General features: G+C 48.8%; 2 protein-coding genes and 1 long non-coding RNA gene across 8 annotated transcripts in view; 1 reads left to right on the top strand and 2 right to left on the bottom strand.

Moving 5' to 3' along the window:
* Positions 1–1,682, bottom strand: part of CUNH4orf19 (chromosome unknown C4orf19 homolog) — an 86,945-nt gene extending 85,263 nt beyond the window's left edge. For 4 of the 5 annotated variants that reach the window (XM_055326253.1, XM_055326254.1, XM_055326250.1 and 1 more), the window contains exon 1: positions 951–1,047. The gene's annotated coding sequence lies outside the window, so the exon portion shown is untranslated. Of the gene's footprint in view, positions 1–950; positions 1,048–1,609 lie in introns of those variants that run through there. The other variant, XM_055326249.1, reaches the window with a different exon arrangement.
* A 439-nt stretch (positions 1,683–2,121) lies between these two features.
* Positions 2,122–15,426, top strand: part of LOC129510259 (uncharacterized) — a 29,136-nt gene continuing 15,831 nt past the window's right edge. Inside the window, exons 1-3 of the long non-coding RNA XR_008664554.1 lie at positions 2,122–2,353; positions 2,936–3,051; positions 11,791–11,931. This is a non-coding gene — a long non-coding RNA (uncharacterized LOC129510259). The remainder of the gene's footprint in view (positions 2,354–2,935; positions 3,052–11,790; positions 11,932–15,426) is intronic.
* NWD2 (NACHT and WD repeat domain containing 2) overlaps positions 5,486–15,426 on the bottom strand; it is a 174,341-nt gene continuing 164,400 nt past the window's right edge. Inside the window, exons 7-8 of one of the 2 annotated variants that reach the window (XR_008664553.1) lie at positions 6,192–11,714; positions 5,486–5,838 (exon numbers count right to left, since the gene is read on the bottom strand). Coding sequence is in view for 1 of the 2 variants with exons in the window: in XM_055326247.1 (XP_055182222.1) it covers positions 7,782–11,714 (3,933 nt within the window). In the remaining variant the exon portion in view is untranslated. Of the gene's footprint in view, positions 11,715–15,426 lie in introns of both variants that reach the window. The other variant, XM_055326247.1, reaches the window with a different exon arrangement.

The following is a 15,426-nucleotide window of genomic DNA, read 5'->3' as shown; positions in this document are numbered from 1 at the left end:
CGACCCAAGCAATCGACCTGGGGGATGCTGGCCTAATTATTAAATATTCAGCAAACAGTTTGTGACCATTTAACAGTCTGCACCTGGCACGCTCTTTCCACGCGTGCCGCTTCCCAGCGCCGCACCCGCCCCACCGCGACCCGGGGCGCAGCACCCCAACCCAACCGGAGCCAACCCCGGCACCCAAGGACGTTTCAAAGCAACGGCGGCGGTCAACATTCCATTTCCGTTTTATTCGAAAACGCTCAGATGTTTACAGATGGGGGCGGGGGGGAGAGGAGGCACTTAGAAATAAGGGTGGAGAGCTCTCTCTCTCTCTCTTTTCTTTTTTTTTAGGGGGAAATCTCTTGCAAGTTTGCCCAACGCACGTTCTCAGGGGCTGTTGAAAGTTCATTAATCAGGGATTTAAAACCCAAAGTGTCTCCTACAGCGCGGGGACGCCGAGCTCTCCAAACTGTCCGGGTCTGGAGTTGGGGGGGAGGGGTCGTACGAGTCCCGCCCGCCCCCGCCCCCGCCCCCGCCCCCGTCCCGTGCCTTTGTTGAATTCCGTAACTTTTCCCAAGTACTCACACTGGGACCTGCCTCACCCCCCGCAACCTTTTATTTTTTCCAGCCATAAGGAAGTAAAGAACTAAAAACGACCCGCGAGAGAAGTCGGGGCACGGAAGCCCCAACGCGGAGCTGGGCGGGAGGCAAGCCCGCGGCCAGGATGGGGCGGGGGGGGGGGGAGGAGGGCGGGGGGCGCGTCCCTACCTGGGGCCCGGCGCGGGGCAGGGGCGGGGGGGCGCGTCCCTACCTGGGGCCCGGCGGGGGGGGGCGGGGGGCGCGTCCCTACCTGGGGGCGGAGGCCGGTTGTTGGCGGGGGGTGGGGGGGCGCGTCCCCACCTGGGGCCGACGCGCGGGGCAGGGGCAGGGCAGGGGCGGGGGCGGGGGCGGGGGCGCGTCCCTACCTGGGGCCGGGCGGCGGCGGCGGCGGCGGGGTCGCGGCGCCCATGGCTTCGCCGGCCTCGGGCGGCCGCGCCGGGAAAGGGCAGCGGCTCAGCGCCGCCCGGAGCCCGCCGCGCTCGCAGCGGCCGCCCCGCCGCCGTCATTGGGCCGGCGCGTCACGTGGCGCGGCCCCGGGCGAGCCTCCCCGGCACGCGTAACCCTTTACCTGCGCGCCCCGAGCCGCGGGCCCCCGGCGGGCCGGCCCCCCCCGCCCCCCCCGCCCCCCGCCACCCCCCCGCCCCCCGGGCCCCGGGCGCGCTCGGCCTCGGGGCAGCCACGGCAGGTGGCCCGCCCGGGGACCGCCTCGGCGTCCGCGTGTCCGCCCCGCTGCAGGGACGCGGGAGCCCCTGGATCCGGGGCGTCACGCGGGGCCCGATCCGTGAACGCGGCCGAGCTGCGCCCCGCGGCCGCACGTCACTGTCCTCGCCCCCCGCCCCCCCGCCCCCCCCGTTCCCGCCGCCGCCGCCGCCGCCGCCGCCGCCGCCGCCCTGCCCACCTGCGCTGCGCGCCCCGCGTCTGCCCCGGGAAGCCGCCCGCACCCGCCTGCACCCTGGAGACCCGGGGCCGCCCCGCGGGTCCCCCCCCCCCCCGCACCGGCCAGCGGCACCCGGAGCTCGCGCACCTCGGCGGGCGGGCGGAGAGCGGCGGCTTCGCCCAAAGTACGACGTGGCGGTCGGGACCTCGCGTCACCGTGCGCCCCGGGAAGTGGGCAGGGGCGGGAAAAGGTGCTGCGCAACTGCGCCCCCTAAGGCTTGCCCGGCTCCCTCCCCTCCGGTGGCCCCGGGGAGTCCCGGAGAATCGGGCGCGCCGGGCGGCCGGGACGGTCTTCCTTAGAGACCCGCGTCCTGTCCGTGATTTTTTTTTTTTTATAAATTAATTTTTATTGGTGTTCAATTTACCAACATACAGAATAACACCCAGTGCTCATCCCGTCAAGTGTCCCCCTCCGTGCCCGTCACCCATTCACCCCCACCCCCCGCCCTCCTCCCCTTCCACCACCCCTAGTTCGTTTCCCAGAGTTAGGAGTCTTTATGTTCTGTGTCCCTTTCTGATATTTCCCACACATTTCTTCTCCCTTCCCTTAAATTCCCCTTCACTACTGTCCGTGATTTTTAATGTGTCCATTTTAGTGACTCCAGCGCCATTCACGCCTTTGTCCTGCTTTATGGGAGAAGAGTCGACTTTTTTTCCCCCGAAGACTCATTTTTAAAGATTCTTGTCCTTCGTGTAGTAGCTGCATGCTTTAAACCACAGGCGTAGAGGGAACTTCTATTTTACATCATTTTCTGATAAAACCCTTTGTCGCAATAAGGGATCCTCATGCCCAGCTTCTAGTGGCCGCTTCAGTAATGTCCACCGAATATTGGTACGTTTATCAGTTAAGTTACTCTGACCAAAAAAGACCTTGGTGTTTTTATCTTAGGTATTGAAGTGGAGTTCCCAGGCTAGCAGAATCAGCTTCATCTGGAGGGATAACAGTAAAAAGGCAGATTTTGGGGCTCCACCCTAGACATACGGATTTCTGAAATAGTTGGGGTTCGGGAGGGTGAAGTAATCTGTGTGTTTTTTTTTTAAAGATTTATTTATTTATTTATTTATGATAGAGAGAGAGAGAGAGAGAGAGAGAGAGAGAGAGAGAGGCAGAGACAAAGGAGGAGGGAGAAGCAGGCTCCATGCCAGGAGCCTGACAACCGCTGAGCCACCCCGGGATCCCCCAGTAATCTGTGTTTTAACAGAGGATGCACGCTCCAGTCTGAGAACCACTGCTCTGCCTATGCTCAAGCAGAGGGCTGAGTCACCTTCATCTACCAAAGGCGGATTCTGCAAAGCCAGGGGTGGTGGTGTTCTTGGTCATCTTAAATTGGGTGCCATATGATTTGTCGCATTGATAAGGCTGAAACGAAACCCTCCGATATGTCCCTATACGTGTAATCTGTACTTTCTGCAGATCATGTGGAATGCCAGGCGGAGCTCTGAAGGGACCCTTACGAAAAATAGAGAAGAAAAGCCTATGGTTTCTGGATGCATGCGGGAGTGAAACACCGTGATTCAGTTAGGTTTGAGGTATGTTCCTGTTTTCATTGGCATAGAAATCGTTCCCAACCGAAGAGTCACGGAAAAGAGGAAAAGTAATTTGAGTGGATTTGTCAATATAGTTCTAAATCTGTCAATAAGGTTCTTAAAAAAAAAAAAAGAAAGACCCACAATTTAAAAAAGTTTATGGTATTGGCTTACATTATAACCAAAAAAAAAAAAAAAAAAGAGTCATCTTAGGCATTTTAGACTTTTGAGAAAGAGATGAAGGCGTAGGTTCTTTGCTTTGAGCTACAATTCCTCCCCTGGGTGGATAGCACATTTCCAGTTGCCTGCACGGATGTCTTTACTTTTGAACTCTCTAGGTCCAAATTTATTTTAGTATTTCCCTCATTTTCATCTCCTAACCTATTCATTTTACATCTGCGATTCTCCCCTCCGCCAAGGTGCAGTTGGAGCTGGAATTGTGTGGGTTCTCCCTTGCTCATCACACAGCTTTGTCAGTTCAGCCCTGAGATCATACCTCTTCTTAGCATCCTCAGTGCTGCTGTCCTAAGATCAAGATCTTCTATCTATCTCAGATCATTACCATAGTTTCGTTACTGGTCCCCAGCTTCTGGTCTTCTGACATGACCAGTTCTGGTCCCCATCTCCGATCCATCTGACATGAGTTTGAGTTCTCCAAAATACCGTTTTCAACTAGGCCTTTCCCCTTCTCAAAAAACTTTCCCATGATTCCCTGTTACAGAGTGAAGTTTAATTGTATGCATATATGTACGTACGTATTTAAATAACCTCTAAATAACCTTAAATAACCATGACCTTAAGACCAAGAGTCACATGCTCTACCGGCTGAGCCAGCCAGGAGCCCCCAGAATAAAGTTTAAAAAGCCATATGCAGGTCATCCACAGTATATGTTGACTCTCCCTGATTCCCTGTTTGTGCTCACACAAACATTTCGCTTCACCTGAAATGTCTTTTTGACCTTTTCGATAGCTAAGTTTCTGTCCTTCAAGTCTCCTCCGCTGTCACCTCCTCCTGGCCATTCTTTCTGAATCCCAGTTCGAGTTAATTGCTCCTCGGGAAAGTATTCTCAGCACCTGCGTTTCACTTTTATTAACAACTTTTTTTTTTTTTTTTTTTTTTTTGCTCTAATTGAGTTGTGTCTCCTTTAGATTCAGGGGTTGTGCAGGACTAACGTTTAGATCATCCTAGGGCATAAAGCATGATGCCTTGGACAAAGCAAACGTCCTTGCCCCTAGAAAAGAAGATTACTTAAGTTTGTTAAACAGCCAACTCCATGTATATGACATGCTTTTATGCAAACAATGACAGTCCACTCCTCTGCGTGTTCTCCAAACTGAAAGAGAAGGTTTGACCTTCAACCTAAAGGACGTAGATTAGGATTCAAGAAGGAATTCTCAGCATGGAGAGTGGAATTAAGGACCATTTTCAAGGGGGGTAAATTCTCAGCAGAAATATGTCTCAGCCACACGGAGATGAAACCAGATAGATCATTTCTTCAATTTTTTTCTTACTGCCTTGATTTTAAGTTTCTCTGAGAATGATTGTTTGTGAAACTCGATACAGAGTTTCATCTGATTGTTTCCTAGTTATCATCACTTAAGCTCTTCATTGCTAACTTGTTTAAAATAATTTTTGCAAAAAAAATAATTTTTGCAAGTGTGTATGTGTATGTGTGTGTGGGAGGCGTGTGTGTGTGGGGGATTCTCAGTTCCCAGAGGCAAGAAATGGGAAAAGGTGCCCATGGGAAGATTCCCCTTTGGTCCTGCCCTCTCACCCCAAGGGGGTTTATGAGTGAGATGACTCCTTGGTTATCATTCTTCCCATCTCAGCCCCAAGCCCCAGAAGGAAGCACTCTGTCCTTACACATAGAACTCATTTCCTGTCTGTTTTCCTGTGAAGACTGTGAAATCCTAGAAGGCACAAGCTACTTTACTAATCTTTGCATCTAGCAAAATGCATGACCAAATAACTACTTGCTGAATGAATCCATCAACAGTTGTGGTATACCTGAAAGCACTGGGAGTTTGCAAAGACCTCTAGTGCTCTCCAGAGCCTAGCCTGGTCTCTCATCTACAAGCTGGAAAACATTTTATAGGCCATTATGAGTAAGTGCCTACTGGATACTCAATGCTATATTTTATGTGCTTCGGAAAAGGTAACAAAAACCACATTGATAGTGTATTGAAATCCTGTTCAGCTATTCCCCCTGGATCTCTGTTTTTAGGTTTTTACATCTATAAATCTGGAATACTGAAAGTACCAACCTCATAAGGCTGTAGAGGAGATTAAATGGCTTAGTGCACCCCAAGCTCCAAAAAAGAGAGTCTGGTGTACAGTAAGCATGAACAATTACTATTATTATTATTGCTGAAAATCTCTATACTTGCAAAAGTGAGGGAAGAAAAACTCCACACAAATTAAGTAGTTTATCTTTTATTCATACAAACAATACATACACAAGACTGTACATCCTTTGAAGACTGCAATAATTTTCTAGTGTAACAACTCTGTAACAAAATTTAACTAAATGTAACATTTATGAAAATATAAATCTCTGATTGGGTAATTCTTCCCAACAATACAAAGTTTACATAAAAACATTCAATATGAGCTATCAGTTGCAAACAAGTTAGGAAAAATCATTCAAGTCACTTGTTAAACTCTATGGGCTGTTACATAGAATATTCACATACTACATTTAATCCATCTAGGCATTTAATTCTTAGAAATGTGCGGCGTGGGGGTCCAAGTGATAACAACAGCAATAGGAATGTGTCACATCAGAAGAGCTAAAAAGAAAAAGAAAAAAAAAAGCATTGACTCATACAATCAGCTCTGATCTCTACGTGGGCTGAGGCTTCTCTGGGCTACCCCCTTTCTGGCTGGTAGCTACATTAGGAGGAACATACTGAAAAAAAAGTCCTCCTCCACGGAGGGAGGTCTTTGTCTGAATCCCATCTCTGTATGCTTACACGTCAAAGTGCTTTCCAAAGTGACATGCAATGAGCTCGGATTCCCTTTGGATTAGATCGCTCGACTTCTCCCATTAGCAAAAACAATCAAGATGTCACTGTCTTTTTTTTTCCCCCCTCCCCTGGCCCCCCAACATCCCTAGAAGGGCTATGGCAAAAGCTATCACTACCTTGGTTTTGCAGTTTCCAAAAAACAATCCAGTGGGGAGGCTAAACGATCGGCCTGCGGATACGCGATGAGTGGGTGGTGGAGCTGGGCTGAGAGCACACGTCGGTTCCTTGGTCGTTATTCTGCTGCCACAAGTCACTACTGTCACTTGGAAACCGAACCAAAGCAAACCCAAACCACCGCTACGGACAGATACCTTTTGAAAAGTCATCCAAGGCCACGCCACGTGGAGGATATGAAAGGGAGAAAATCATTTTCCCCCTTTTGGGATGTGACATTTTCTTTTCAATAGGTGAAGTGGCCCTTAAAAAGTATTTCGTGCCATTTCACAGCTTCTGCTTGGAAACGGCCGAGACAATAAAAGGCTCCGAAGAGCCCTCCAGCGGAAAGGGTGACGGAGGAAGAAGCATACATACGGTGTGGGGAAGTAAGAAAGTGATTACAAACAGGGACAATAAAGAACCTTTGGACACCCTTAAGATTTATGGAGTATTTTAGCACAAAGACAGGCATATTCAGTTTGTCCCCGAGTATTTGGTCATCTGTCTGCATTTTACATAGGAAAGAAGAGGAGTGAGAGTAAGGCAAATGTCTCCAGTATTTCATAGATGGTGTGTCAAGAAAGCTTTACTTTCTCTCAAGATTTACCACAGGGATTTAGGAAAAAAATGTATGCTTCCGTACAACGGACTGAATAGCCCAGACACTCGTTAGTACGATGATGGAAAAGAACAGGTGTCTTGACCCAATCTGTAATGCCCTTTCTGTAATTCCGCTCTACGCCCAGCACAGATAGGCATTTCGAAAAGACATGAAACGATTGTGGCTTCTTATCGAATGTGTTCTTTCGCAGCCCAGGAAGTTGGTTAAAAATCCCATGTTCCGTTATACAGAGACCCTTTGCATGCAACTGTCCCAACTGTATTGCAACGAAAGCTGACTGCGTGCTCAGTAGCCCTAGGAGAGGGGCACTTCGGTTTCATGCCCGGTCCAGTTCGTGGCCTCACCTTCCACGTCCTTTCTCCTGGGAAACTGGGGGTTACACGGGGGCATTTTTGTTACGTGGTTTTGCACCTTTTGACCTTCCATCTGCAGACTGGGTTTACACAGTTATCAGGATTGTAAAATGTAAGGAGAGATTAAGGCTGTGTTTACGTACGGCCACATGATCATCGGAGGTCAAACAGCTCTGTGTGTTCACAATTTCAAACGATTTCTGTAGCGCTAGTTCCAGCCCAAGGGGTCTGCACAGAGTTCTAGCCTCTGTCACCTGAACGAGTTACGCTGCTGCCTCCCGCACAGCCAAGTTAGGAAAGATCCTCTAGCTTCCAGTTGACGTAGCCAGTTAAACACCGTTTTTAGAGACTCTCTGCCAGGGCGTCATTCGTGGATTAACTTTGATGGAAAGAGCAAACTCCAAACCAATTTCACATTTCTGTATTTTCGAGCAGCATGGTAACAGTGGAACTCCAGCATCTTTCCCGTCTTTTAAGAAATGAGGACTTTATCATTTGGGACTCAAAAGATACTTTCTTTTTTTTTCCTTTTGTACGTGTATCGTGCATGTCCACTGAACAGGAAGAAAGTTTCGTCAGTTGTCAGGGGTGTAGCTATGGCCCCTGGATTCCAGGGCAGAGCACACCCGGTCATAGCAGGGATTGTGTTTCTTGGACGGTGTCGCCTCATTGGGCTCAGTGGAGTCACTCACCGTGATGGGACTGTCTCTTGCAAAGACCTCGGTCGACTCCCTCCATAAGCAATCCACAGACATTTTAAAACAGTAACTACTACACTTTGGCCTGGATGCCTGTGTCGTGTTGTTGAAAATTTGTCTGCTGTTTGAAGTGGCAATTTTAATTTTCAGCGCAGCATCTACGCGGTCTACCACCGTGTATATCCCTATACTCCCGTCGTCAAAACCCACTATGATGTTCAGGTGCCTCTGTGAGAGGGCGAGAAAAGTTGGTGTTTTGTACAGGGAGCAAGCACCGATATTTTTGCCATCAGCCAGTCTCATGACAATTAAGCTGGATATTGCACCGTTTTCGTCCTCTTCCTCCCCATTTCGGAAACAGATGTACACCAGGTAGCGACCATCTCGAGACAGCCTCTGCCTCCAGATGACCCCGGAGGCGTGAACCACCCGTAATTTACCGCTGTGTAAATCCAGCACATTGATATTTTCATCTCCCCTGGATATAATGCCTAGCTTTCCATTGGGAGAAATTTCGAAATCCTCCAGATTTTTCAAGAAGTTGTTTGGAAGTTGCACCCGGCGACAGATGACTTCATCGGTCAGACTCCAGATATTCACCGTCTCGGCCGATGTGATAAACACAATGATGTCAGGACAGTCAGGGATCAATTTAAAATTTACGATGGTGGTGCCATCTTCACAGCAAAATTTCTTGGTGATGCTTCCTGTCCAGAGACTGACTGCCAGCACTTTGCTTTTGGTCATTCCCACCACGAAGGTATTTGCTGAGGTTATAAAGGCATTCTGCAGGGTGGTCAAGATGTTGCAGACCCTGTGGCCTGTGGCCAGTCTCCAAACCCTGGAGGCATTCTCCTCGCAGAGGGAGACCACAAACTGGTCGTTGTGTGTAATGAGCAGCTGAGATATTCTCTGCCCGTTGATTCGGAAGAGGTTCTCGCCACTGCTGGTGTGCCAGACGTACTGGCTGCTTTTGTCATCAGAGGTCACCATGACATCTCCAGAGGACGTCAGCACGCAGTGCTCGACTATTCCTTCATGCTTAAAGACTGCCTCAAGGAACCCGCTGCTGAAGTTCCACTTGTGGACACAATCCGAGCCATCGAGGGAATAAATGATTTCCCCTCTAGCGGGTAACACCAGACTTTGGATGGGTTTCCCAGTCTTATCTATGTTGGACATGGCTGTGATTATATCTATATCCCAGATGGAAAGAACACCACTGGTTGACAAAGATAGCAGCATATTGTGGTGACTGGACTTCACGAGCTTGACTATGGTACCTGAGATCTCCTGTAAGCTCGCCATGCATTGTCCTGTGTCCCGCCTCCAAAAAAACACAGCTGAGGTATTTTCCATGGTGGCGATGATGCAGTCACCGTTCTTGGACAGCACGGCAGAGATGAAGCGTTCGTTGTGCTTGGCTCTGAACTTCTCCGCCACCTTCCACATGCCGGTATCTAGGAGCTCAATGCTGAGGGCCTTACAGATCAGAATCGCGTGTTGGTCCTCCGACAGTTCAATGCTGACCACCTCGCTGTCCTCTCTTCGGCAGTCAAAGTCATCGGTCAACTGCGGGTTGGAAATGTCCTCGGTATTCCAAACAGAAAGGCTCCCCTCACTGTCTACCATGACCATTTCTTGAGCCGTGTCCAAGATTAGAAGGAACTTCACAAAACCCCCCGAAAATTCAGAGGTCACCGTACATAACTTTTCCCCACTCCCTAAATGAAATATGGTGGTGGTGTTCAGGTACTGTCCGCAGAAGGCATACATGCCATCCAGAGAGCACTGGACACAGGTCACTTCGTACCAGCAGTGGAACTGGTAAAGAGGCCAGCCGTAGAGCAGATCGATGACAGTGACGTCTTTGCTGGCTTCGAGCCACGCGAGGGCATGGTTGGCGGACAGCGTGAATCCGTTGATGTAGGTGGAGCCGCTTCCGTGCTTGGTCCCTTTGATCTCCACTTCAGACAGAAGACAAGAATTGACGTTGTCGTAGATCAGCAAGGTGTTATTGGTCGTAGCCACCACGAGGTACTTCTCGTCGCTGGTGAGCTTCATGCCCAGGATGACGGACTGGGCCGTGGTGATCTGCCTGAGGAGTTGACGGCTTTCCACGTCCCACGTGCTGATGGAGCCGTTTTCTAGAGCTGTGAGGACGGTACTGGGGTTACAGGTAGGCAGGATCTCGGTGACGTGCAGGTGGCTCGAGGACAAAGGGAGGCGCTCCGGGCTGTAGGTCACGTCCATGGATGAATGCAGTGGCACGATGGAGCAATATTTGGGCCCGTCTTTGTCACATTCCAAAAGGAGGTGTCTGAGTTTGGGCAGGGAACTCACGACAGGCAGCAGTCTCTGCTGAAGCTCTGCTGAAAGGGAGCCGGGAAACGCCGTGACCTTGTTTTTGATGCCACGGAGAGTGCTGGCCAGGAACTTCAGCTCCTTCTCTTGCGAGTAGTTGTAAGCCAGCTCGATGTCGGAGAGCACTTTGTCGAACTGGCCGATTTTGATCATGGTGTAAAGCCAGCTGAAGTTCATGATGATCCCATAAAGCAGGTCATCCGTTTTTCCACACCTCGTCAGGTGGTGTAGGAGCTCAGACATTTTGCGATGATTGACGAAAAAGATGTCAGGCTCCAGTGGATTACACTGGAAAACCCAGGGCTGGTCTGGAGCCTGCCGGTCAAAGGAGGCCTGTTCCATGAAGTGCTTCTCTTCCTCAAGCAGGCTTCTGCTCTCCAAGTCAAGGCAGCCATTCAAGTAGGGGTCTTCGAGGCAGAAAGCTTTCCTCCTGCCCCCTGACCAGACTCCCAGAAAGTAATCTGCCAGGATGGTGTGCATTTCACGCAGGTCACCGTCGTCCTGCAGATACAACTTCTGAGCTATGAGCTGCAGGTGTCTATTGGCCCAGACCAGGAGTGTGACGTTCTTCACGTGTCTTTCTATTAAGTATCCGCTGAGACCCTCCTTGAGCCTCGCGATGTACAGATAAGGTACTCGCAGGGGATTGCTGGGCCGAGCGTTCTCATTGAGCTCATTCATAACACTGTTGTCTAGGGCCAACACGTCCTCCAGCTCCATTTCGCTCAAACCCATTTTGGCCATGGTGATGTACCCGAGAGCCCTGGAGACCAGTTTCTGACCACACTTCTTCTCCAAGGACCAAAATAGCTGCTCTATGCTTTCGTGAACCGTGACACAGAGGGAGGATTCATCGACGTCTTTGTGAGATCTCCAATGTCTCACCTCCCTGAAGGTCAGGTTCACAAACATGGGCAGCGTGCACTTGGAGAATGCGTTGTTCACGTAAATCTGCTGGCCCGACGTGACCTTCCTTTTGACCCGCAGCAGCTGGTGTTTGAGGACCTGGCTGCACATTTTCCTGTCCCGGGGAATCAGCTCGATGTAGTTGGCTTCTTCATGGATAAGGCACCTCAGTTTCTGCAGGATCCCGTGTCTGTTGGGCAGTGTGGACAGGACTATTCGTACGAAGCGGGGAAGGTGAGCGGGGAGCCACCAAAGCTTCCTGGCCTCGTCACCCTCTGAGAGCTGCTCTAGGGCATCAAATATTATTATTAGAGGTCTCTGCAACGAAGACTCATTCAAAAGGTTTATAAATAAGTCACGGAGGTCATGGATCTTCTTAGGGTAGCTTTGAACCAGACACCGATAGTTGACTGCCAATTGTTCACAAACGCTTAGAAGGAGAGTCTTAAGGTCAGTGCTCATGTCTGTAGTTCCTAGAAATCTCACGACGACCACTGGGTCAGATTCGGGTCCTGTGTCTTCCTGTAGCCAGCCGTAAGCCTAAAACATAAAGGTAGTGTTTAGAATGGTAATACGTATTCACGTGGTTGCGTACAACAGCATCTTCTCTCTCCAGAGGTCAGGCTCCTGGTATCCTTGACCATCCAGGAAGTGGCCTAGAACCAGGAAATGGGAAAACCTGAGAAGATCAAAGAGCTGTCACAAAGCTCATGCACTAAAATCTATAGGGGAGACCCTCAGGATCACTCTACTCCAGGTAATAAAATGGTGACAATAATATTATTCAATCCCAAGGCTTAGCTTGTTATATTCTAAAAGTTACAAAGGATTTCATAAATGGTAAATCTGCAGACCCAGTATGGTCAGTTTTTCATTAGTGTATTCTATTTCCTGGCATGGTTGTTGGCACACAGTAGATGCTTAGTGAGTATTTGTTTAATGAATAGATTAAATAGTGATTTACATATTCTATTGGGTCAAATATCTTCACTAATTGAAATCACACAAGGCTGATCAAATTCCTAGTTAATTAGAATGTGATAAAAATAGTACTAAAATACTGACTATAATCCTTAATGATTCAGAGGCATTTTATTATATTGTGGTGCTATAGGGTCATCTCTATGATTATTTATCATTGTCATAAAAATCTATATAATGTTGGCTAAAGTTTTTGTTAAGCTTTGCATTTTTAACAGACAGCTCACTATTTATATTTATAAATAGTTATCAGTCCTCACATTATCTCTCTGTAGGGCAGGTAGGATGATGTATCATTTAACAGAAGAGGAAACCAGCCCAGGCTGGATAAATGACTTGCTCAGAGTTAAGCAATTACCAAGAGACAAAGCTGGAGGTTTTTTTGTTTTTTCAAATTGTAGAGGTAAGGAGATAACATATGTGAGTGGGCTGCTAAATTTAGTACTTCTCTGGCCACAAAGGCAAGGACAAGAAGGGATATGATCAAAGTATAAAAAATGTCCCAAAGTCTATTTTTAGGGAGATGATGTCTTTCAGTAATCCTTGGAATTCACCAAGGATACTGCTTAGGAGGGGACGTATTTTATACACGAGGAAGTAAGTTTATGAAACTTGGTTCCTGGGATCCCTGGGTGGCGCAGCGGTTTGGCGCTTGCCTTTGGCCCAGGGCGCGATCCTGGAGCCCCGGGATCGAATCCCATGTCGGGCTCCCGGTGCATGGAGCCTGCTTCTCCCTCTGCCTGTGTCTCTGCCTCTCTCTCTCTCTCTCTCTCTGTGTGTGTGTGTGTGTGACTATCATAAATAAATAAAAATTAAAAAAAAAGAAACTTGGTTCCTCAAGATGTGGTTCAGATTAAGATCTGAGTAAATTTAGAAAAAAAAAGTATGGATGTCAGTTTCAGAATGAACTATTAAGGAAAATAAGCAATTTGCTGTTTAGCCCCAACCTCTGAAGCCCATATGGAGGAAGATAATCCTGCCATCCTTCTACAACTGTCCTTCAGTGGCAAATCAGAAACAGAACACAATATTTTGTCCCTATGTGGGTTGCTTATGATGATTATATGTATTGTCCGCTCTCCTCCTAGTCACACATTCTTGAACATGTAGAGAGCGATCCTCTGATCATGAGCTCATGTCCATGGAAATGCTGGGCACACAGGAGGCAACCTAGAGATAAACACGAGATGTCTATCCGTACCCTCACAAGGAGCATAAAGTCACAAAGAGAGTGAAGATTGTCATTGGCAGGACAGACATCCCCCAGGAGAGAAGTGAGTGGAGCAGAGGCAGGGGACCTAGAAACACGTGAGGCTTCTTGTGGGACCAGAGTCCTGGACTGTGAATAGACACACTCTGGTATTTAGACAAAATATCCAGAAGAGTGAGAGCACAGAAAACCATTTCTCAACTTGATGAACTCAACTGTCACCACACTACCCCGCAGGGACCGTTTATCTGAACAGGCATATCAGCACATTCCACACAATTCTTTACCTCCTGTGCTATGGCCCGGGGAGGTGCATCACATGCACATTGAATATAGTCAAGTCCAACAACATTTGCCCCTCCAACGACTTCACCCTTCCCTATTCTGGAGGGAAAAAGCCCTAGAGTGAATGTGAAATGGTGTGTATGGCTGTTTTCTCATGAGATTTCAGCTCCCATGTGCACCTTATACTATTGTTGTCTCATTTACTTGGAACAATTCTTTTTTTTTTTTTAAAGATTTATTTATTTATTCAGAGAGAGTGAAAGAGAGGCAGAGACACAGGCAGAGAGAGAAGCAGGCTCCATGCAGGGAGCCCGACGTGGGACTCGATCCTGGGTCTCCAGGATCACACCCCGGGCTGCAGGCAGTAGCACTGCGCCACCGGGGCTGCCCTACTTGGAACAATTCTAAAGTTTGAAGAGTCACATACAATTTAGTGTTCAAACACACACACATCATTTATTTTGATGCAATATGGTTCCTAAATATAAGCCTGCCACTGCATTTGGCATTCAATTCAAAGAGAACCATGTCATTTAACATGAGAAGGAAAAACCAAGGGCGGCTCAGTTGGGTGGCTCAGTTGGTTAGGCCTTGGACTCTTGGTTTCAGCTCAGGTCAGGATCTCAGGGTTGTAGCTTTGAGCCCTGCATCAGGCTCCACACTCAGTGTGAGTCTGCTTCAGATTCTTTCTCCCTCCCCCTCTACCCCTCCTTGCTCTGTCTCCCTCTCTCTACTTCTCTTGCTCTCAAATAAATAAAAATCATAAAAAGGAGGAGGAGGAGGAGGAGGAGAAGAAGAAGAAAAACCAGCAGCTGGGCTTGGCATATTAAGAAATGGTAAATCAACTTTCCTAAGGACTTTTATTTAAGTAAGTTTATACGCCAGAATTTGTCTGTGAGCTTACTTTGGAACCTAATCCCACAAAAGGTACACCACCACTGTCCCTGTTCCTGTTCTCAGGATGGCCTAACTAAGATTGTGTAGCACATGACAGATGATGAGAGCATTTGTGAAGTTAACGAGAGCTCTGTGTTTGAGAGAGAAACTACAGGAAGAACAATATAGAGACTCTGAGGCAATACCAGGAAAATATAAACCATCAGACATGGATATCAGGTGCAAAGGGAGGTTAAAACGGAACTAGTTTAGTCCAGTTTGGACTGACATGCCAAGGCAATAGACCCCACATTCCAGAGTGAGGTTCCAGACCATCGTGCAAGATTTGTGAGGGAGTTGTGAAAACCAGTTTTGCTACCTTTAATGGACCACCCACCTCCAGCCTAAAAAGGAGTTTGAAGAGGCCAAGAAAAACATCGGAGGTTAGGTGCTGTGGGTCAGATCTCTTACCGCCCACTCCCAAGGGTAAGGGCTGAAAGGTTTCCTCACTAATTACCTTGGGGAAAGGGCTGCAATGGACCACCTGCAGGCTGACCCTAGAGCTGGGGACACAGATGTCATCAGATACCTGAGAGATCTGGAGGCTGACCAACTAGGCTGGCCAGCTGCTTGGATGGAGGAGTGATGGAGAGCTGCTGTATTGCAAATGGAGTTTCCCAGGGCAAAAAGTTCCTGAGTGCTTCCCATGTGTCAGATGTGGGCCACCGGGAAGACTGGGCTGACAGCGGTTTTTGCTGGTTCTGTTTTCCCTAGGGCCTGTCTGGGGGAGCTTGCTGGGCTGTGGATCTCGGCAGATCTCGGTGGTACTAGAAGTGTGTGGCTGGGTGTTGAGGAGCCCTGGAGATGACCAGCTGGAAACAAAAATGCATCCCCCTGGGT

This window comes from Nyctereutes procyonoides, unplaced genomic scaffold, assembly GCF_905146905.1.
Source record: "Nyctereutes procyonoides isolate TBG_1078 unplaced genomic scaffold, NYPRO_anot_genome, whole genome shotgun sequence".
In the NCBI taxonomy this organism is placed as follows: domain Eukaryota; kingdom Metazoa; phylum Chordata; class Mammalia; order Carnivora; family Canidae; genus Nyctereutes; species Nyctereutes procyonoides.
This window is presented reverse-complemented; position numbering and strand designations above follow the sequence as displayed.